Source organism: Paramormyrops kingsleyae, chromosome 5 (genome assembly GCF_048594095.1).
Source record: "Paramormyrops kingsleyae isolate MSU_618 chromosome 5, PKINGS_0.4, whole genome shotgun sequence".
Classification (NCBI taxonomy): Eukaryota; Metazoa; Chordata; class Actinopteri; order Osteoglossiformes; family Mormyridae; genus Paramormyrops; species Paramormyrops kingsleyae.
In genome coordinates this window covers 35,932,673-35,955,646 of record NC_132801.1, presented here as the reverse complement: position 1 = coordinate 35,955,646, position 22,974 = coordinate 35,932,673, and the positions used below count along the sequence as shown (strand labels likewise).

General features: G+C 46.8%; 1 protein-coding gene across 2 annotated transcripts in view; it reads right to left on the bottom strand.

Moving 5' to 3' along the window:
• Nucleotides 1-14: 14 nt before the first annotated feature.
• The window catches only part of LOC111851274 (proline-rich protein 12-like), a 48,180-nt gene continuing 25,220 nt past the window's right edge, over nt 15-22,974 (bottom strand). The window contains exons 4-16 of one of the 2 annotated variants that reach the window (XM_072712682.1): nt 17,106-17,236; nt 12,924-16,964; nt 12,635-12,823; nt 9,657-10,278; nt 9,099-9,568; nt 8,716-8,832; nt 7,237-7,370; nt 6,340-6,779; nt 5,987-6,106; nt 5,805-5,902; nt 2,993-3,124; nt 1,925-2,020; nt 15-1,412 (exon numbers count right to left, since the gene is read on the bottom strand). In XM_072712682.1, the coding sequence (XP_072568783.1) occupies nt 1,278-1,412; nt 1,925-2,020; nt 2,993-3,124; nt 5,805-5,902; nt 5,987-6,106; nt 6,340-6,779; nt 7,237-7,370; nt 8,716-8,832; nt 9,099-9,568; nt 9,657-10,278; nt 12,635-12,823; nt 12,924-16,964; nt 17,106-17,236 (6,725 nt within the window). In that variant the 3' untranslated portion in view covers nt 15-1,277. Of the gene's footprint in view, nt 1,413-1,924; nt 2,021-2,992; nt 3,125-5,804; nt 5,903-5,986; nt 6,107-6,339; nt 6,780-7,236; nt 7,371-8,715; nt 8,833-9,098; nt 9,569-9,656; nt 10,279-12,634; nt 12,824-12,923; nt 17,237-22,974 lie in introns of both variants that reach the window. The other variant, XM_023826023.2, reaches the window with a different exon arrangement.

The window sequence follows — 22,974 nt, the reverse complement described above, 5'->3', positions numbered from 1 at the left end:
ATAACCAAGGAAGATATGGACAACTTCATTTTAATTGAAAGAAGCCATACAGGCGCACCAAACGATCACCCATCCCCCCATCGTTTTCGTTCTTTTAATGTTTTTATTTTGTTTTGTCAAATACAGGTAGTTAATGTACAGAAGAACAGGGAAATTTGAATCAAGAACTGTACAATATTTACACTAAGAACTTTAACAGAAAATAAAACAGACAGCTCCAAAAATAATTATAAACAACGAACAACAGATAAAAACAAAACTGTTAACACATTTTCGTTTTAATTATTACATCTGTATAGCCTTTCCCACTTTCATTTAGAAAACCAAACACATTACATATTTCACTTTTCCCTTCATTTTAAGAATGAACATAACACCTTTTCATTTAAATACAATTTCACCCTCTTTTTTAAAATCAGACAAAAAAAAACACATTTTCTTGCCATTCTTGTCTCCATTTCTTCCTGCATGGAGAAAAAACTGGACAAGAGAGTGGGCATAAGGTATGGTATAAATCTCATTTATACCTGAACAGAATGTTGTTTAAAATAGCAATAACAAACTATCCCAGCTTGTCTGGGTACTTAAAAATGTTCTTGTATAAATAATAAAAATAACAATGATTAATATTTATTATATAAGTAAAACACAGCTTTCTGACACAGCCTATAGCACTGAATGGCAAAACGCATTTTGCTGTCAACCTCTCATCTAAGCCTACATTATGATCAACTTTTCATTTCTTACACACTGCAAAAGTACTGTTTTTTTCCCCACCTCTTGTGACCTTTTAACGTCAGATACTGTTATCTCGCACAAAAAAGTATGAAATAAATTATGATAAATAAAACCATTAACACAGAGTCTTCTAACACTATCAAAAGTAGTACTCGGTCTCTTGTCTGCTTTATTCCGGTGAAACTCGGACCTCCATCTCCTCCTTAGCCCATCAGCTCAGCCTGTGAGCCTCTCCTCCTTGTAGTTTCCTTCAGAAGCTCACATACTTGCAGGACTCGGCCAGCGAATGGCATCCAAGCCTGGGCAAGTCGAGTGTCCGTGATTACGTTTGTCAAAAGCGCTTGCGGCCTTGGCTGCTTTGGGGAGCCACAGCTGAAAGGGGTCTCATCTCGACAAAAGCACGAGTGAGAAAGGGCAGATCTGACCGAGGGGGCGGCTCTGGGAAGGGCCCGCTTCAGCTGTCTGCTGAGGGCTGCCGTTGCCCATCCCAGACCCTAGTGGCTGATCTACTCTCGGCCTCATTGTCCCTCTCCAGTCCCTCAGGCTTTGGCACTGAGGGTGAGCAGCTCGATGAAAGAGTTGAAGAGGGTCTCCAGCCAGCCCTGGTTGGCCATGCACTGCTGTACCACCTCCTCCTGCCCGGGGTCTTCTGCTGCCTGCTCAATACTGTCCGTCTGCAAGGGCAAAGAGACGTTTAAAGATGAAACATCTAGTGATAACCTGCACCATGGCGACAGTTAGCCGCCATGGCGACAGAGAGAATCTGCTGGCTTGGTTTCTCTCAAAAGTTCAAACAGGCACTGCCTTCTTTCTATTCACAGGTATTCGGTTCATTTATGTTTATTTGGTGCCTTTATGTGCGTATCTTCCTTTTAAAACTTTAATTCAACCAAATTAAATCAATTCAACTGCCTTTTTCAAACTGTTTCTTTACCTAAAACAAGGTATTATGGTCATCCACATAAATCAGTCTGCCACATGATCCTTTCATAAAAATTTCAAAGGAACATAACCACAACACATGTACACAGGAAAATTTTCCAAAAGCACTCATCAACATTAGCAGTTTTCAAGGTTATGGTGAGTATGTATTTTAGGCAGCTCAGCAGAGGGACGTCAGAGCCACAGTGGTGTCTGAGGTAGGCCGCAGGACAGGGAGGACGTGTGGCAGGGTTAGGGCGCCCACCTCTCGTTTGCAGTGCAGAAAGGTGTGATATTTATAATGATGCAGGGAGTGGTAAAGACTGTACAGCCGGCATGTTTCCGTTGACAGCTTAAAGTCCTGAGGAAGAACGAGAGAATGTGTGAACACCCTCCATCCTCATGAAATCACCTTATATTTGCAAACTACTGATTAGGCTAATGTGACAAACAACAGTTCACCAGGATTCTGACTTTACTACTGTCAGGCTCCTTTTCCACTTCACCAGGTACTGTACTTTTGGTACTTCAAGAAAATTATAGTACTTCTTGTGTTGGTTTTCCACTGGCAAAAAAACTGGTATTGGCATAGGATGACATTACAACTCAAGGCTGGGGCTTTTGCACTGAATTTGAAAAATGGCTATAGTATATAGGGCTGGTGATGTGCGATATTATACCCAGCACTGCATGTTATGCACACGCAACTCTTGCTTCGCAAGAACTGCGATGGTCAGATGGGTTGAGATCTGGCTTTTTCATACTGTCTGGACATTATCAGTATAAAGTTTACTGCCACTGCCTTTGCATGTGCTGTCTGAGTCAATCATAATCATTTTCATCCTTGCTGTAACCTATTACTTTACAGGCTTGTAAGATTTTTTTTATTTTTAACTGTTTTTTGCTTTGTAAAATAAATTTATTGCGATAAAATCACAGCGCAATATTTAAATTTTTTTCCAATACCATGCTACCTTTTTTTTTTTTTTAACTTTGAGATCATAACTATGCTTTTTCAGGATAGTCAATGTATCTTGTGTTTGCGCATCAGGTTATCTGAATAAACAGTTGACAATAAACATGTTTGCAAGTCCTGCCCCAAAGTACCGAAAAGTACTACGGCTGGTTTGGTACTTTTAGTGCTGGTATCCAACTGGAAATCAATGAAAAAGGATAAGTTCTGAATTTTTAGTACCAAAAGTACAGTATCTGGTGCAGTGGAAAAGCACCCTTGCAGACTCTCTCTTATAACACTGCAGTAATGTCTTGATAATGCATTATCATATGTGCTATGGAGTTTATGGCAGCCCCGAGCTACCGCCACAGTACTCACCTGTTGTTTCGGCAGGCTCCTTTTCACCCTGTTCAGGGTCTTACGATTGTACCCCTCCCCACCTAGTCGCACCCTCACTGCCCCCGAATCCAGGGCGTCCGCTGTCATCTGTGGGTAAGCGTGTAGCGCCTCCTGTGTGAGTGAAGGGAGAACAAACATCACCATCAGCACAGTCTTTCCTGATTAGGGTATCCCACAAATACACCCATGGACTTACTGGGAGAGGGGCTTTAAACTGCAGTTAGTATTATAAACACCTATTTTAATCAGTTTGATAGGCACTTGCCATATTACAGTTTGCCTATTCAATGCCTCATTCAACTATGGAAGCATATGTGTAGCAAAATTCAATTTGCAATGCAATATGCAAAATGGCAATACAATATGCAAAATGACAATGCAATATTCAAAATGGCAACACAATATTCAAAATGGCAATGTAATTCTGTATTTAAATTTACATTTTCCATCACCTCCACGCGTGCAAAATTTGGTGCAGAATGAAATTGAAAATTAAATTATATCATTTACATTTGCCATTTCCAACAGTAGTCTTAAGTTGTAAAGTGCATACTATTTTAATGCTTTATAAGTAGCAAAATTAAAATGAAAATGTATAACCCAAATTGATTTGATATGTGTAACGTGTCCAAGCAGAAACAGTAGCAAAATTATCATTTAAATGTTATTTGTCCTAAATGCATTTAGACTAACAGTTAGGACACTTACGATTGCATTTTCATCATGACGCCGTGGGATATTTGTAGCATAATTCAATGCGGCTTTGAAAATGCATTCCGAGCTGACCACGCCCACCCTACCGCAATCACTGCGTCAAGGCGGGGATTGGCGGAAGCGTGTTACGTTTAGATCGTTTGAAACATGGCGGCTGGAGATCTGATAAGATCGTTGAATTCATTGCCAGATGAAGTGGAGCGTGAACAGAGAAATAATGTTTTTGAAGCATCATGGAAACACATAGGCTGACTTGAATAATCTGATAAAATTGAACTAGGGAATTCAGATCACTTGAGTAAATAAGAAACTTCACAGAGGCATGTTTCCCTGCTTGAGAAAAAAAACAAAAACAAAACAAAACAATAGAAGTCCAATAGAAATCATCACAGAAATTCTAATGGTTTCCATTATAATACCATTATGAACCATTAACTTTTTCAAGTAAAACCATTACAAAATTCCTTTTTGTAGTATATATGTTTTAGGCATTTTTCCAATAGGATTTAACACCAATAAAATCCATCACATACCAGTATACACCATTAAAACCAATGCAATTCCCATTATAACCATTAAATCCATTACTTATTTTCTATTGTGTTTCGGGGAGGGATCTATTGTTTTTTTTTTTTTTTTTCAAGCAGGGAAACATGCCTCTGTGAAGTTTCTTATTTACTCAAGTGATCTGAATTCCCTAGTTCAATTTTATCAGATTATTCAAGTCAGCCTATGTGATTCCATGATGCTTCAAAAACATTATTTCTCTGTTCACGCTCCACTTCATCTGCCAATGAATTCAACGATCTTATCAGATCTCCAGCCGCCATGTTTCAAACTATCTAAACGTAACACGCTTCCGCCAATCCCCACCTTGACGCAATGATTGCCGTAGGGTGGGCGTGGTCAGCTCGGAATGCATTTTCAAAGCCGCATTGAATTTTGCTACAAATATCCCACGGCGTCATGATGAAAATGCAATTGTAAGTGTCCTAACTGTTAGTCTAAATGCATTTAGGACTAATAACATTTAAATGATAATTTTGCTACTGTTTCTGCTTGGACACGTTACACATATCAAATCAATTTGGGTTATACATTTTCATTTTAATTTTGCTACTTATAAAGCATTAAAATAGTATGCACTTTACAACTTAAGACTACTGTTGGAAATGGCAAATGTAAATGATATAATTTAATTTTCAATTTCATTCTGCACCAAATTTTGCACGCGTGGTGATGGAAAATGTAAATTTAAATACAGAATTACATTGCCATTTTGAATATTGCGTTGCCATTTTGAATATTGCATTGTCATTTTGCATATTATATTGACATTTTGCATATTGCATTGCAAATTGAATTTTGCTACACATATGCTTTCATATTCAACAGCCAATTGTGAGGAATTTCAAAAGTTTTTATCCTAATGTCAAATCCACTAGCTCTACCTACAGTATACCTTATCCAGTATATTTCATTATTACTGCCAGTGTATATTGCAGAGTGACATACACTGCTGACATATTGTACCTTATCTCCATTTAGAACTCATACTGACTTCCATTGCCTGCATAATTATTTCTCCACAGATGGATTTTTTATTTTTAACTTTGTATTTCCTGCAAATTCTATATATACTCCCTAGATTCTTTATAGCATGCATACATTCCAGTTCTTACTTTATTGTTATCATACTCTATCTGGAAAACTTTGCTGCCAGACTATGGAAAATTTCCCCCAGGGGGATCATGAAAGTGCTATGTTAGTTAATAATCACCTGTTGTCTCTATTTAGGGACACAGAGTATGTTGCAGAGATAGAAGAGTACAGCGCGGAGACAGAGTATGGCGAGGAGACAGAGACTAAGGCATGGAGACAGAGAAGTAGAGTACAATACAGAGAGTAAGGTGAGAAGAGAAAGAGTATGGCGAGGAGACCAGACAGATAGTATGGCGAGGAAACCAGAGAGTACAGTGAGGAGACCAGAAAGTACAGTGAGGAGACCAGAAAGTACAGTGAGGAGACCAGAGATAATTGCAAAGGGATAGAGAGTAAGGTGAGGAGACAGCCATACTTGGTGCTGAGAGCTCATGTTCACTCTTCTCAGCAGCTTCCTCTTCTGCTCATTGAGGATTCCATCGATCTTCCTCATTGGAGGCAAGTATAGCTCATCTGATTGACAGACATAGACAGTGAGACAGAGACAGAGTGAGCAGACAAGTCCATTCACAACTTAACTGCCACTTATGTGCTTACCGTGAGTGTCCTCCAGAGCCTGTATCATGTCGGGGTCTAGTGCAGTGCTGACAAGCATCTCCACGTAGCTACGGAACATCTCTCGCATGGCCCGGCTGTTTACTCCTCCGCGAACCGGCACTGGGAGAAGCAATGGACACAAGGTACCTTCAAACTAAGACTGATGCACACTTTTGTAGCGAAGATTTTAACGGTGTACCTGATGACTTCCAAGGTAATGCAACTGTAGATGCTGAATATAGAAAACCAGCAGTATGAGGTTTAGGGAGACACTTCTAACAATAACCTGCCCAGAGGCAAGCTCAGGAGACACCAGTTTGTTGACACTGAAAGGGAGATAAACAGATTCTCACTTTCATCCTCGCTGGGGGGGTCAGGCGAGGACTCTGAATCGGAGGAGGACGGGACCTCTTTCAGCCACTTCTTCCTCTTCTTTGGAGGGGGCTCTGCTTTCACCTTCACTGGTCTTGCCTTGGGGGGGCGCTCTAGCTTCTTTTCACTCCCCCCACCTCCTCTCCTGTCCTCCCTCCCTTTGCCTCGCTCTGCCCCTCCTGCCTTCTTCTCCAGCTTCTCCTGGGCTGGGTGAGGGGTTCTCTCCTTCTCCTTCGTCTTCTCCTTCTCCTTGTCTCTCTCTCGCTCCTTTTCCTGCTGCTCCTTGCTGCGCTGCTCTTTCTCCCGCTCTTTTGCTCGCTGCTCACACTCCCTCTGCCTCTCGCGCTCCTTCTCCTCCCTCTCCACACGGGGAGGGGTCTGGCTGCGGGGATGTACGGCTGGCTTGGGGATAGACTGACGCCTGCATTGAGAGAAAAGCCAGAGAGGCTGTCCAGCACCATTTCCACTAATCCCTCCAGTACTTGTTGAACACCCCCCTATAGTTTGGACTTCTGCCCTCAATGGGAGTGATTCAAAGATTTTTTATAGTAGGGGGCAAAAGAGGGGTCAATTTCATCATTAGCCAATGAGATGTTTTGATGTGGTTAATGACACAGCACACCCATGAGGGAGCACACCCAGGGCCAATCAGCTTTCAGCTGGGACCCGAGCCCCTGTATATATCCCTTGCCCCAAGGCTGAGGACCTCAAACGCAGGACCAGCATTACAGTCATCTGCCTTCAAAGAGAAGGAATGTCACATTCACAAGCGACTGACCAGCCCTTGAGATCGGAAACAGACTGAGACAGTAGATACACCCCATCAGCATAGGACAAAATGGGACAGAGTGATTGCTAAGAGGGCTTTGCTAACGTACCTGAGCGCTAGTGCAGGCCTGTGCCAAGGCTTCCGCGAGCAAACCCTTACGTAGTCCTTCTTGTTGATGTTCTCCAGGAACTTGACATAGAGGCGCTGATACCGTGTCTTGGCATCGCCAAAGTATCCCAGGTACTGCATGACGGGGGCAGAGGAATGGTCAGCCTGACGGCACAGAGTGATTTACTGTAGCTTGGGTCCCGTCGTGGGAATGGGGCATTTGACAGGTCATACACACGGCGGTCAGGCACCAAGGCTGAGCGTTGCTGGGGAGGGTTTACCAAGGACCAGCACTGAGGCTGAGGGTTGCTAGGGCGGGTTACCAAGGACCAGCACTGAGGCTGAGGGTCGCCAGAGCAGATTACCAAGGACCAGCACTGAGGCTGAGGGTCGCCAGAGCAGATTACCAAGGACCAGCACTGAGGCTGAGGGTCGCCTAGAGCAGGTTACCAAGGACCAGCACTGAGGCTGAGGGTCGCCTAGAGCAGGTTACCAAGGACCAGCACTGAGGCTGAGGGTCGCCTAGAGCAGGTTACCAAGGACCAGCACTGAGGCTGAGGGTCGCCAGGGTGGGTTACCAAGGACCAGCACTGAGGCTGAGGGTCGCCAGGGTGGGTTACGAAGGGCCAGCACTGAGGCTGAGGGTCGCCAGGGTGGGTTACGAAGGGCCAGCACTGAGGCTGAGGGTCGCCAGGGTGGGTTACCAAGGACCAGCACTGAGGCTGAGGGTCACCAGGGCGGGTTACGAAGGACCAGCACTGAGGCTGAGGGTCGCCAGGGCGGGTTACCAAGGACCAGCACTGAGGCTGAGGGTCGCCAGGGCGGGTTACCATGGACCAGCAGGTTGGGACACTAAGGGCCGGCGATGACCAATGATGCACAGTGGCATGTCACTGCCAGTGTGACAAACACACCATGGTATAGAGCACAACGCCTCTCACCATGAGAGTAGATTGGGCAGGAGTGGGAACTGGGGGGGGGAGGGACTCTCCGGGGTTATTTCGGAAACGGATCACAGCAGGAAATTTTTATAGCATTCTCTAAGCATAGAAATAAATCATTTGAAATTTGTAAATAATAATAAAACATCTAGATTTTTAAAATATGAAAAAGGAGCACACATTCCCAATGCTTCAATAGATTCCAAAACTACTCCAAAATGCCAACAGTTCAAAAAAATACAGACAATTTCGCATCCCTATTCTTAGCAGCTACTGGGAGGCTCTGCCGACAGCAGTGCGTGTGAGATAAATGGGGAGCACCGAAACAGACTCTTAGTAAGCAGAGGTGAAAACCCACATAGCCATTTATATGTAACATCCCAGTGTCTTTTCGGTTTGTACTCATTGGAAATACAACAGATACCTAATTACAGAGAAATATCTGAAGCTATTGTTCAGGCATGCGGAGAGGCTGGGAAGAAACTGTTCATTTCTTCCACATTCAATACTTTGACACTGTGTACGAGTAGGAGACTCACATTGCTGGTAGCACAGAACTGCCTCTGCCCATCCTTGATCTCAGGGGTAAACTTCTGCAGAAGCGCTTTCTGCACCCTCCAGATTGGGGGTGGCTCACGACCAGTTTGCAGAGCCAGCTGAGTGGGGAGAAACAGGAGACTTACTGGGGAAGGGCTTCAAGAGGACTCTGTACACATCTCACTCTTGAAGCATACAAGCACGGAACAGAGGCAGGATAGGGAGTTCAGGGCCATGGATTCTGTGCAGAGTAACAAGCATGAAGGAGCCCATCCGTCACAGAGAGGGCAAATCAGCAGCAGCTGCTGTAGCTGCATATGTGGGACCGCGGTTCTCTGGCTCGCCATAAAACACACACACACACACACACACACACACACAATACCTTGAGAGTGCCAATGTCCTCAGTCCGCACCACAAACTCATCTCTCTCGCGGAATATGCCCTCTCCACCACTCTCGCTGTCCTCCTCCTCGCTCTCCCCGGCAATGGCGGCATTTGTCTGCTTCTTGGCCAAATGCAGGGGTGTTATTTGGGTGGCAGGGGCATCTTCTGGGGTAGGGGGGGAAGGGGGCGATGGCTGGGGACACTCGGGGACAGGCAGAGGGGAGGATGGGGGTGGAGTCGAGGATGGGGGGAGTGTCGGAGGTGGCGGGGACGGGGAATGATGAGATGGAGTAAGTGGGCTGGAGGGTGGAGATATCTGTTGGTGCGGCTCATCCTGCGGTGGGAGGGGGGATGGGAGAGAAAGTGGGGGCAGGGGTGGAGGGGAAGGAGAGGAAGAGGGGGCGGGGGATGGGGAAGGGGGTGGAGGAGTGGCAGTTGCAGGAACTGGAGGGGGCTCTATGGGGGAATCTAAAGAAAAGGTGGAAAAAGGCCAGGTAAGACCAGCTGTGTTGAACCAGGTCACTTCCAGCATTCCTACAGACTTCCAGCTCCATACCTGCCACCTTGGGGGCACCTAGCACCTCCAGCTCAGGTTCTGTCTCCTCCTCCATCTCTTCTTCTCTTCCAAGGCTCTCCTCATCCTCCTGCTCCTCTTGCCTCTCGAGCTCGGCCGGCTCCGGAGACACCTGGTGCACGTGCGGAGCTGGTGGGGGGCTCAGAGATGGGGGCTGGGGGGTGGGAGGCACCGGTGTGGGCGGGGCCACAGGGAGCGGCGTCTGCAGAGTGTCGTAGAGCGCCGAGATGGCCGAGGAGATGCTCTTCTGCAGATCCTGGTTCTTGCTCACAGAGTCCTCCTCGTCCGAGGAGAAGGACGGGAGGGTCTCCAGGTTCCTCTTCAGTTCCTCATCCAGCCTCTTGCATGGACTGGGGCAGTTGCTGAGTGCCAAGCCCCCATCCCCCTCGGTCTCCCCAAAAGCTGGAGGGGGTGGAGGGGGTGGCGGGGGTGGTGGTGGAGACAGGGGACGGATGCCCGTCCTGCTGGGGGAGGAGCCACCGTTGTCGGGAGTCCCAGCAGCCCCTGCAGGCACTCCCGACCCTGGCGGCCTCTTGCCGGACTTAAGGAAGTCGAGGAAGGAGGCCATGAATCCGGATTTAACCTCTGGCTCTTTATCATCAACCTGGAAACATGGCCAGAAGTAGTGGGAAGGAAGAAAGAAGGGATTAAAGGAAAGACAGGAGGAAGTCATAACAGCTGTTTAGATATTGTTTATACAAAGCATTTAAGAGCTCAGGTTCAAAACCAGTCCTGGAACAGCATGACTGGCTGGGAATGGAATTCTTCTTCTGTATAACATACTTGGAGTTAGATTCTCTCTAGCATTTGCACCTCAATGTCATAAACTACAGAGATAAATACTGACCAGCTATTTTACAAGTGTCACTGGTGTCTCGATTTGGCAAAGTGGGTGTGTTATATTACCTGCAATACAACTGGTATTCACAACTACTGACCAATCAGGTTCTTCAAGCTTTAATTGGCTATATAATTACACAGCTGAAGTATGTAAACAACATTACAGCATTAGAAATACTGTTCACCCATTCTCTGCATCGGAATACCCAACTTCCTAATAAGACAAACCTCAAATATCATTTAACACTATGTTTCAGGGCTATACTGATCCATCACTGAGATACTAAAACATTAAAAGCATTTATCCTTAACAAGAAATTATTTCCAATTGATTTTGATATTTCTTTTTATATAATAATTTATATATAGCCACACAGATTTTCTGGCATTTTCGTTCATTAAAGATAATACTTAAATACCCCCTGACCAAAATAAGCAGCTAGAAGATGACAAACACTCAGTTCAATAGTTGCTGATTGATAAGTCAGTTATCCTGTAGCTGAAAGGCAATAAACATGTGAATTCCTATGTTTTCAATAGTATAATAGAAGCACATGACTTTTCAGACTAAACTGTGTGGCCTGATATGTATAGATTTCTTATGAAATATTAATAATTGATCCTTCTTCTTTTTTTATGCCTCCCTCAACTTGCTCTTTGCAGAGTAAGTTGACCGTGAAGGGCAGCCACCTGTAGCAGCACCCAGGGAGCTGGGGGTTCAGGGCCTTGCTCAAGGAGCTGGGTTTGAACTGGTGACCTTCTGATTACAGGCACACAGGGTTAGCCCACTGAGCCACATGCTGCCCCAAATAAATATTAAATGTAATGCCATGTGCAATATAAAAATATTTCAAGCACACTAAAAAATATTTCTTAAAATAAATACAATATAAGACCATGTTTAACATGGCAGGTTAATTAAATCAAAAGTATTTCCCGAGTAAAAAGCAGTTACAGTTCCTCATTCAGCCATGATTGTCTGATTGAGTACAAGAGGGCAGGGCTTCCTGTCACTTGAACATGATTGACTCGAGGAAGGTGGGGCATTTGCTTAGTGACGATTGGCTCTGAGAAGGCGGGGCATTCTACTGCTTGTTGTTTAGCCTGATGATTGATACGTTGATTGTCTGGCTGTCTGATTAATTGCAAGCTGCCGAACTTGACGGCCTTGCTTTTTGTCCATTTCCTGGTTGTTTCTCACCCTGTCACTCACATTATGCACTTTCCCAAAATGTAAAACAATCAGCTGGCCCTTCCTAAATATGGTAGCTTGGGTTTAAAACAATTTTCATGCAAATTTCAACAGTTAAAGAGTAAATATGAGGCAATAGGCATATTTAAACGTCTAAAGTGAACCATAGAGACCAATTATTTGATAACAAAACCCAGCAAGGCTTTGAAGTTATACGGCTTAAGCGGTCAGTGCGACCTCTCATGTTATAAACGTTATCATTTCAAACTCTAATGTAAGTTTTTCTTAAAATTTAAAAGAACAAACATTATCTTGTAAAAAATAACGTCAGTGAAATTCTATACTTGCTTTCTTAGTATTTGATGGCAAACGCTCCTTAAACATTATTTCTGAAATAAATCAAAGTGATCAAGTGCAGCATGTATATATGGTCAGGCAGTAACATGCAACCTTCCCATAAGGCAGGAAACTCAGTTTACAAGACAAACATCAGACCTGAAAGCCAAGTTTCCTTGTCATTGCTATGAAATTATTAAATCTCCTTATGTTCATAGGCACTAAAGGTATGTCTTTTTTCTCCCTGACAAAAATGGTTCAGGTTCAAATCTTCAAGATGATCTTGGATTTCAGTCATTTTCCCTCCTATCTTTGAACTCAGCGATTGCACTCGCAGCCAGACACTGGGACCAAATTAGCAAAGCAAGCTGCATTAATGCTTTAATACCAAAGAGTAAAATCAATTCTGAAAGATGCCAGCATCAAGTCCAAAATTCTTTAAGAAGAGACATAGTCTTGCAGTGAAATATCAGCTCTGATGCAAGATGGAAAACTGCCAGAAACAGCCACTAAAAGCAGGAATAGAAAACAAATAAAAATAAAAGACAAATGCCAAGAACACTTTCACTTCGACAAGCCCACAGTCCCTCACCTCTTGGACTTTCTGTTTGATCTTATCTGGAGTTCTGTTCATGTCCATCCCACTGGTGGGTCCAGGGCTCAGACCCAAAGAAGGAGCAGAACCTACAGAACCATCTGACAGAACAGGGTCGGTGCCAGACAGCGAGTCTGTTCTGAGGAGGGCATCAGAGGGAGGCATGGGTGGGATCGGCAGTTTTATCTAGAAGAGAGACAGATACGTAAGCCGCGACTGCGCTGCTCGGCCTGACCTGCTCCCCAGCCTGTGTCAGCTATACCAAGCCCACTGCTGCTATGCTCACCTTGAGGGGTCTGATGGGCTCCGCAAGCTCCTGTGCTGGGTGATGCAGCTGCTGTTGCACTTGCAGATGTTGGTGATGTTGGTTCTGGCCTTTACTGGCCATGTCCATCATGGTGTCCTCCCTCCTCCCTCGCCCCCTGCCCCGCCCTCTCCCCCTTCGGCTCTCTCCGCCGAGCCCCGGCCCCAGGGCCCCCATCATGCCTCGGGAGTGGTGGGGTTCTGGTAAAGGGCGAATCCGAGGCCTGCCTCTGGGCCGTGGGGGCCCCTCTCTTTTTGGCTTTGTCGGCTTCCTGCCCCTTTTCTTGGGCCCGTCGTGAGGCATGAGCTGGGGAGGAGGGCCAAGCGATGGGTATCCAGAGGTATGACAGAAATCGAGGTCACCCATGAGGGGGCTCAGAGCTCCTTCGCCTCCCACAGGTCCCACTGACTTTCGACAGCTGGAAACCAAGTCTGGGAGCAGGTCCGGGAGCCTCCTGCTGTTCAGGCGGATATCAGCAGGAACGTCGGCTTTGTCCTCATCATCCTCAAACTCATATTCCTGTGCGTAACTCTTCTTGGGCAGGGAGTTCGGGTCGCGTCTCTGCTTCAGTAGGTGGAAGGAGCTGGTCTTCAAGAGCTTCTTGGGGCGAGAAGAGCAGAAGATGGGAGAAGTGAGCCCCCCAGGGTTGGTTCCTCCCCCAACCCCAGTCCCACCGAGCATCTTGTTCCCTGATCCATCTCCAGGGGTACCAGTGGCCCCCATGCCCTGGATCAGGCCAAGCTGTTCCGTGTTCACCGTGGAGGGCAGCTCATGCGTCTTCAGAGAGTCCAAGTCCAAATGCACACTCCCGCCGCCAGACTCTGGGAGGCTGTGGCAGTACTGATCATAGCCCTGGTCTCCGTGGTGCCCCAGCATGTCGTAACTGCCCCCTGCAGCGCCACCTGCAGCCTTCACGGCCTCCATGCCCTCCTGCCCACGTCGCACTTCTGAAACCCCCTCCTGCCCAGCCTGGTCTGACCCTCCTCCCCCGCTGCAGCTAGACTTGTAGTCGTCGGAGCAGAACATGTCCTCCATTCCCGGGAAAAAGGAGCGGTCCTCATCTTGCAGGAGGGAATCGGGGAAGCAGATGGAGGTCAGGGGTACAAATCTCTGCTGCTGGCCCTGGCCGCCTTTCCCTACAGGGCTGCCTGTGTCAAACTGGTGCTCTTTCAGCTGTTCCAGCTGTGACTGGGAGAGCTGGGTGGGGTGGGCATCCTGCTCTCTTTGCTGCTGTTGCTGAGGGGGGACAGAGTTTTGAGGAGGGGGCATATGGTGAGGATGGGGGTGCGGGTGAGGGTGGTGAGGGTGGTGAGCATGAGGGTGTTGGTGATGGGAGTGGGGGTGAGGGTGGGGGTGATGGGGGGCCATGTGATGCAAGTGGGAGGGGGCCGATAAGCCCAGGTCAGGTTCGGACAGGAAGTCGTGCAGCTCAGACGTGGCGTGGGACGGGTGGTGGGACTGGTGAAGTGGGGGCATTCTGTGAGGCTGCTGCTGTCTGTGCCGGTCGCTGCTGCTCCCAGCGGCCCCTACTCCCCCACCGACACCCCTCTCACCAGCCCCCCCTACCTCCCTGGAGGAAGTCTGAGAGAGCGAGTGCTCCAGCATGTCTAAGGGAGGGACAGAGTTCTGGCTGGACTGATTCTGGTTCTGCTGGGCTCCCCGGCCGTAGTGGGCTTCCATGGCCTGCGACTGGAGCTGCATTTGCAGCTGGGAGGACGAGGGCTGGTTCTCCCCTGCCGCTCTCCCCACGCCCCCAGCCCCGGCCATCATGGCCTGCTGTCCCATGGAGTGCTGCTGGGTCTGCGAGTCCATCTTGCCACGGGTCGTGTGGGACAGTACTGATTGCAGGAGGTGCTGTGGCTGGCGTGGCTGGTCAGTGGGTGAGTCCAGGAGGGAGAGGCCGGCCTGGGGCGGCGGTGGCTGCAGGTCGGGGGTCTTGCGCAGGTAGGGCAGCTCTGACGGGTCCTGGGCTTTCTTCTGGAGCTCCATGTGTGGATGGGAGTGAGACTGAGGGAGAGCGTGTGGAGGGTGGGCCTGGTGCTGGGGCAGGGCGTGGGAGTATGGGTCGCTGCGGCTGTAGTGCACCACGGAGCCCAGGGAGTCGTGGTGATGGGGGTGCGTGTGGGTGTGCGAGTGCTCTGCCCCACCTCTCCCCCCGCCACCTCCTCCAGGCCTCTCAGGCTTCTGCTGCTGTGCTGCCTGCTGCTGCTGTTGCTTCTTTAGCGAAATGTCCATCTGACCCTCCATGCCACCAGAGGGCGCTCCTCCGGGCCCTCCTGCACCCCCAATGCTAACTCCCGCATTAGAGGTGGCGCTGTTAGTGCGGATGACACTCTGGAGGTGGTACCTCTCTTCAGAGCTCTTGCTCAGCTCATATGCCAGCGCCTTCCCACCATCCTGGCTCTGTGGTACAGGCGGGGCCTGGGACTGTGGCTGGGGGGGCTGCTGTGGGTGGTGCTGGGAGGCATGGGGGCCTGGGCTTTGAGCCTGCAGGAGGTGCTGAATCAAGAAGTCGTCATCATCATCCTCATCATCATGGGATCGCTCCACCCCGAGGATGTCGGAGTCGGCCTTGGATTTGGGGGGCGTGGGGTGGTAGGACTGAGGCGGGGGCCCCCGGCTATCAGGGTAACCTTGCGGAGATGACAGGAAAGCAGGGGAGAGCACAGAGGAGAGGTACTTGTTGCCCCCAGCTCCCCCAGGGGACTGAGCACGACGAGCTGGGGCAGGAGAATGAAGCCCAGGACGGATTATTCCAGAATTGCCCGAGGGCGAGGGGCTAGAGTCTGGGAGGTGGTATGAGCTTCCTCCCCCTCCACTCCCCACACTGCTACCCCCTCCCCCAGATCCTGCACTACCACCCCCACCACCTCCACTGCCCGCCCCGGACCCTGTGCTGCCTCCAGCTGAGCCCCCACCTCCCCCAGATCCCAGAAGAGCAGGTGAGTGGCCTGGGCCACTGTAGCCCAAAGACGGGCTTCCGGCGCCCCCTAGAGACGCTGACAGTGAACTGTACCCTGAATCGGCCCCGTAAACCACCTCGGCTGAGAAACTGCCATAACTTTTGCCCTGACCAGCACCGGCACCAGAGCTCAGGTCCTGGGCCTGGGGAGAGCTGAAGCCTCCGTAGGGCTGTGTAAGGTGTGAGGGAGGGGGCTGGCTGGGGGAGTAGGACTGGGTCTGCTGCTGGGGGGGCGTCTGTCCAGAGAGGGCTGAAGATGGCTTCACGGGGGCGACGGGGGAACCATAGCCTGAGAGGCACGGCTTTGGTGGCGGCTGCGGGGCAGAGGATGAGGAGGTTGGGGGTGGAAGGGGTGGCGGAGGGGCTGGAGTAGACTGGGGTGGGGGCTGCTGCCTAGAGGGGGCAGATGTGGAGCTGGACGTGGGATTCGAATTCGGGGGATGCGCTCCAGATGCAGATGAGGAGGAGGAGGAGGACGAAGAGGTCGAGGAGGCGGATGGAGGAGTATGAGGAGTCCGGGAGGAGGACCCCGAACCAGAGGAAGAGTAGCCGCTGCTGGAGCTGCTCTTCGCCCCCTTCCCTGCACCCCCAGAGGATGAGGATGAGGAGGTGGTATAGGGGGGCTGGATGATGGGCCGGTAGCCCTGCTCTGCCCGTGGAGAAGGTTTTGGGTCGGACGAGGGACTCTGATCACCGAGTGGGCTGCAGGATACCCCGGCATGCCTGTGGTGGGCGATCTGCTGATACCCCGAAGCCCCACAGCTGAGATAGTGCTGCAGGGAGTGGGCCGAGGATGGCAGCTGCGACTGGGAGGGAGGAGGGCGCTGGTAGTGCTTTATGACACTGTCCTGTCTCGAAATGGCTCTCTCCTGGGGGGGTGGCTGTGGGGGTGCAGGGGCCGATGAGAACACAGAGGCGTTGTATAACTGGGAGGACTGGTCTTGCAGCTGGGAGGAGAGCAGGTTGAACTGGTGTGGGGGCAGGTGGCGAGAGGAGGAGGTAGTAGAAGCTTGCGGAGGCGGGGGGCCAGTGGGGTCCTGTCCTCCTCTGTACGCCGCCCCCTGCGAGGAGAGCAGGCGGTCAAAGCCCAGACTGGACTGAGACGGAGGCTTGATGTGCAGCAGGGAGTCGTGGGGGGAGAGCAGGCCATTGGAGGTGGGACTGAATGTGGGGGTTTCCTGGAGGGACAGCGAGGGGGTTACCCCTGGGAAGGAGCGGCCTGAAAACGAGGCCGGGTGCTGGTAAGCGGAGAGGGCCGAGGACGACGGGAACGTTCCGGAACCAGGGAGGGCACCAGAGATGAAGAGCTCAGCAGGGGCTGGAGTGTGCATGGCTGTGGGGGACAGAGACGGGGGGGGGGGGGGGGGGAGACATACTTACATCAGACACCTTTTAGAATAAAATGGCATGTACCCTTAACAGCAGTAAAAGGCGATAAGTACAGCTGTCAAATACAAAAAAGTCAACAAAATCATATCATGACAAATGAGAGACAAATAAAACAGTAAGATTAATAAGTTATGAAATACTTTAAAAATTCAGTTTGGAGCGCATATACAAAACTATTTACTTCATTGATCAATTAGTTTTACAGGTTGTCCTACCCGGAGTAATTTATGCAGCTCAGATTAAGAGTCTGTTGGATGTAAAACAGTCCTGCTAGTGAGATTTACACCAACCTTACCGCCACAGATCCACACTGCTAACCACTACATACCATGCGGTTTCAATTTTAACGAGAGGACACGTTCATTTTTACAAGTAATACCTTTTCCTCAGAAACTATGAGCTAATCCAACCTAGCAATCACACAGTGTCAGAATAATTGATCTGTGGATATCCCTAGATGTCTAGAGGAATCATATGGATTTGATGCCTGGCTATCCCACCGCAAAGTGTAAATAAACATGATTCTGGAAGCATTCCCCCTCCTCAGGTATTCACTTACAATCAATAAGCACCATACTCATCTACACACCGGCGCCCCATGCAAAGCATATATGGATCCTGAAGCTCATAGCCAAAAGCAACATGGAGAGATGTAGGGCGCAGAATGTTACTACAGACTACCGCATGAGAAACAAGAGATGCTAAGTATGATTTTAAATATTAGCAGTAATTACTCCATCACTAGGCAGCCACACTACTACTTAGAAATTTACATGTAGCTAATCTCACAGCCCCCTTCCTGATATTTGAGCCCTTTTTCAGGTATCCCAATATGCCAATATTGTTTGTACAGGACACGTCATTCATTTCTGAATTTCAAGTCACCTCCATTGGTCCAGTGCCAAGAGATTTTCTAAAGTTAAAGAAAAAAAATGTTTCCCTGTCTTCTTTGCCGAGCTATAAACTGCACGGCCTACAGTCTCATAAAGGAAGCACTGTCTGTAAGCACCATCCGTGGCCTTCAGCAAGGTTGCTCTGAGTATGCAGAAGTTAACATGGATGAATTCCAGAAGTTTCCCAATTCCTGGCTGTATACCAGCAAGCAGGAAAAATTTCAAATATCTCAATTGCTCCACATAAATGTTATTTGGAGAAAAAAAATAATGACCAAACAATGATCATTTTTTTCATAATCAGGAACAAGCACACAAAATTTTATTATAAATTATGTATTAAAAGCATGCATATTGTCTGGGATCGATAGTTTAACTATATTTAGACTAAATATGTTTTGATGCAATTCTGTGCATGGATTAAAAACCACTTTCCCTGTGTAATTCTTTACCATGTAGAAGTCTGCTGTGAAAAATAAAACCAAGGTAGAGAGTAAAAACCAGTTTTGAGACTCAAATGGGAAGTCAAACTGAAATATCACAAAAATCACAGCTGCTTGTATACAAAGGGAGGCAGTGTTCACACCACACAATTAAGAGCACAGCTTGGTGAGCTTTAACTGGCTGATAAATGTCACCATCCACGCACATCCACAAAGGCAGGAACATCGTCACCCAAACACACAGACGCTGCACATCTGCATGGAAATCTATTCCGAGCAGTTTGCTAATTGTGCACATTAGCAGATGCAGAATGCCTCTGAATTTGCATATCCTGCATGACCCTCTAATGCTTACATTTAAAGGTTGAATAAAAACACGTTTTTCAAAGAGACCTTCGAATATTTAAAGACAAGGAAAGAGGTCTTAATGTCCAGCAAGTTTTGGTCATTTGCATTTTTATCTAATAAGAGATGCCTAATTTCAATTCTATTAGGGACAAGTGATTTTAATGCTTCTGGCTGTTACTGGCTGACAATGCTTTCATGAAAAGGAATATGAAATATTGATTCTGTGCCTGTGGTATTTTCTGAAATACTGCTTACTAGTATAAGAGTTTAAAAAAATTATAAAGGCATGTTTTATAATGTCTTTCCTTGCAGGAACAAATACACATTATTTTTTTCAATTACAATCAAGAACTAGGGTACTCATTACAAGATGTGGACATTTTATTTATTTTTGATGCCACAACACTAGTTTGGTTAAAATTTGTTGCCTCAGAGATATCTAATCCAACCATCCAATCTTCAACCCTCACTGGCCACTTTATTAGGCACACTTTGTTAATACCAGGTTGGACTCCTTTTGCCTTCAGAACTGCCTTGATTCTTTGTGCCACAGATTTACAAAGTGCTTGAAACATTCCTCAGAGTCTTTGGTCCATGATGACATGATAGCATCACACATTTTCTGCAGATTTGTTGGCTACACCTTCAAGATGCAAATCTCCCGTTCCACCAATTCCATAGATACACTATTGGATTGAGATCTGGTGACTGTGAAGGTCATTTGAGCACAGCGAACACTTCTTCATGTTCAAGAAACCAGTCTGAGATGATATGAGCTTTGTGATATGGCACGTTATGCTGCTAAAAGTATCCATTAGAAGCTGGATATGCTGTTGTCATACAGGGATAGATATGATCTGCAACAATACTCAGGTAGGCAGTGGCATTGAAATGATCCTCAAGTGGTACTAAGGGGCCTAAAGTGTGTGTAATGTCACCCACACCATTACAACACAAGCACCATTTTGAATTGTTGATACAAAGCAAGATGAATCCACGCTTTCATGTTGTTTATGCCAAATTCTGAGCCCATCATCTGAATGTCGCAGCAGAAATCGAGACTCATCTGACCAGACAAGGTTTTTCCAATCTTCCATTGTCCAATTTTGGTGAGCCCATGCCAACTGTAGCCTTGGTTTCCTGATCTTAGCTGACAGAAGTGGCACCCGGTGTGATCTTCTGCTGCTGTAACCCAAGGTTTGACATGTTGTGTGTTCAGAGATGCTCTTCTGCATACCTTGATTGTAATAAGTGCTTATTTGCCTTACTTTTGCTATTCTATTGGCTTGAACCTGTCTGGCCATTATTCTCTGACCTCTGCTATCAAAAAGGCATTTTTATACCAACAACTGCTGCTCACTGTTTTTTTGGCCCATTCTCTGTAACCCCTAGAGATGGTTGTGTGTGAAAATCCTAATAGATCAGCAGTTTCTGAAATACTCATACCAGCCTGTCTGGCACCAACAACCATGCCGTGTTCAAAGGCACTTAAATCACCTTTCTTCCCCATTCTGGTGTTTGATGTGAACATTAATTGAAGCTGCTGACCTGTATCTACATGATTCCATACATTTTGCTGCTGACATCCAATTGGCTGATTAGATATTTTTTTCAACTAGCAGTTGAACAGGTGCATGTAATAAAGGGGCTGGTGAGTACAAATCCATCTTCCAACTGTTTATGCTGACCAGGATCCAAACAGTGTCCATTTTTGGGCTTTCTTCAGTTGAGTTTAGTTATGCATTTTATTTCACAAATGATAAATACAAAAACATCAAGGCCTGTAAACTCCAAACAGTACGCTTTTCACTTTTAGAGCACTCCAGGTTTGTAAACAGATCTCTGCTGAAACAGATCATACACTTGAGTCTATTTCACTTTTTATGAACATTATATATTATCAGTGTAAACTAAAGATTATCCTTCAGCATATGATGATACAGCATTTAACCACCCATGGAATGCGATGTTAAAACCACCTGGCTGGAGGCAGCTCCTGGCCCTGGCGCTTCATGGTACGAAGCAGGGCCAAAACGTTAAAGGATTTTCAGGTAAATTACCGCAGTGTTAACTTAAAGCCTCCTCATCAGTCTGTCACTGCGCAAAAACATGAAAACACCATCAGCGGCTGCACACTGCCAGACCTTCAAAGCAGCTTTCCGCTGACCTTAAAGTTTCATTTTCAATCATTTTTATTATTCTGCTTTTCTGTGCATAGTGCGGCTGTACTTTCAGATTAAAGGTTCGATATCAGAAGGGCTATGGGAATGGCCATCTGACTGCTACCTGCTAGTACAGCTGGGAAAAAATACTTGCATTCCAGCAACAAATCATCTGCATCTAGCAGCTGGTCTGGGGCTAAATTTAGATGCCGATAATGATGGAAAGAAAGTCCACAGCATGTGTGTCTCAGCAGCTCAACTCCTAGATGTATTTGGCTGATATTTAAGTAAACTGTGAGTTATACATAGCTTGGTAGCATTTTATGCCTGTGCTTTGCTAGCTAGCAAGCTAACAGAGGACATTAGATTAGGAAAACAGACCCAAAGCAGTAACTAGTAATATTATTTAACAGTTGGCAAGCTAGCTAACTTTTGCAGACAAAAACTTAAACATAGAGACATTGTTCTACTTGTTCTACTAAACTTGTTAGTCCTAGGTTGCTTGATGTTACTTACATTTTTATATCACATCTAATTATAAAAGTATGTACAAGCATTAAAAAACAGTTCAGTTCTTCCCTTGAATGACATGCAATATTTATGGGTTTAGAAATTTTCTTCCATCCATCCATCCATCCATCCATCCATCCTCTCTCTCAGTAGATTAAGTACATCAGCAATTTGTTATGTCTGATGTACTCCAGAGTAAAGCTTTTAATTTCTCCCTCCTCCTTTTTAAACAGACCCACCTACCTCTGTGCTCAAATAATGAATAGAAATACCAAAGTATTTGAGATAATTTAAGGAAAGACAGTCCATGGAAATCTAATTTTTACTGGCCTTGGCTTTCTACCCCTTTCTTTCACTCATTGTACCATAAGGCAATTCACAATACATGTTAGAAAATGGAAATTTAATTTTTTTAGTGTTTCTAGGTGCCGTTTGTTCCCTGTTCTGTGTTCTTACATGCTGATTCCCTTATTATGCAGACAATCCTTTTCCCAAAGAGGTCCTTGAGTCCTGATAAATAACCACTTTGGCGACAATAAGACTACAGAGCACCTAAATGCAGCAGCGCGCACAAGTACATGCGCGTTAACTTAGGGCACGGCATGGGGACGAGGGTGGCTGGATAGCTGGGAAATGTTGGTTAAATGCAAGGTGCCTCTGGTACAGGGCAGCGCGCTACACAGAACACCAGAGTCTCCCCAATAACATGCATTTAATTTGGTCTCCAGCCACCAGACAGGAACCATGTAGCAGATCCATGAAGACTGCGTCTCCTCTTCTGACATAAGTCCCCAGCTGTTTATGAAAATTTCTAAACTTAAAACTGCATCACTTATTTCAAAATATATCACAATAATAACAGAGCTGTCAAAATTAACGGGTTAACGCGGATTTATCCATCATCATGATTAATCTGATTACATTTTTTAACGCAATTAACCCATCTACAGTGCAGAATGACTCAAAATCCCAGAAATGTCTCTGTCAACCCATTTCAGGCAGTTTTGGTGCATTCCATTTTCCCTCGGAACTGGTATTCAGAGTCAGATTCCGAGTTTTGAAGCCGGAAGTGACGGCATGCACGCTCCTGTTTCTCGGAGATCCGAGAAATATCTCGGAGCAGCACAGAGGATCCCGAGTTCAGAATCCAAGATGGTTGCGCCTTTTATCAACAGAAGGGAAAGTTGTACAGTGGTACCTCAGAACTCGAACTTAATCAGTTCAGAACTCCGGATCGAATCCTAAAAAGTTTGGGTTCTGATCGTATTTTCCCCATAAGAAATAATGGAAAACCAATTAATTCATTCCCGGCCCCAAAAAAATTAC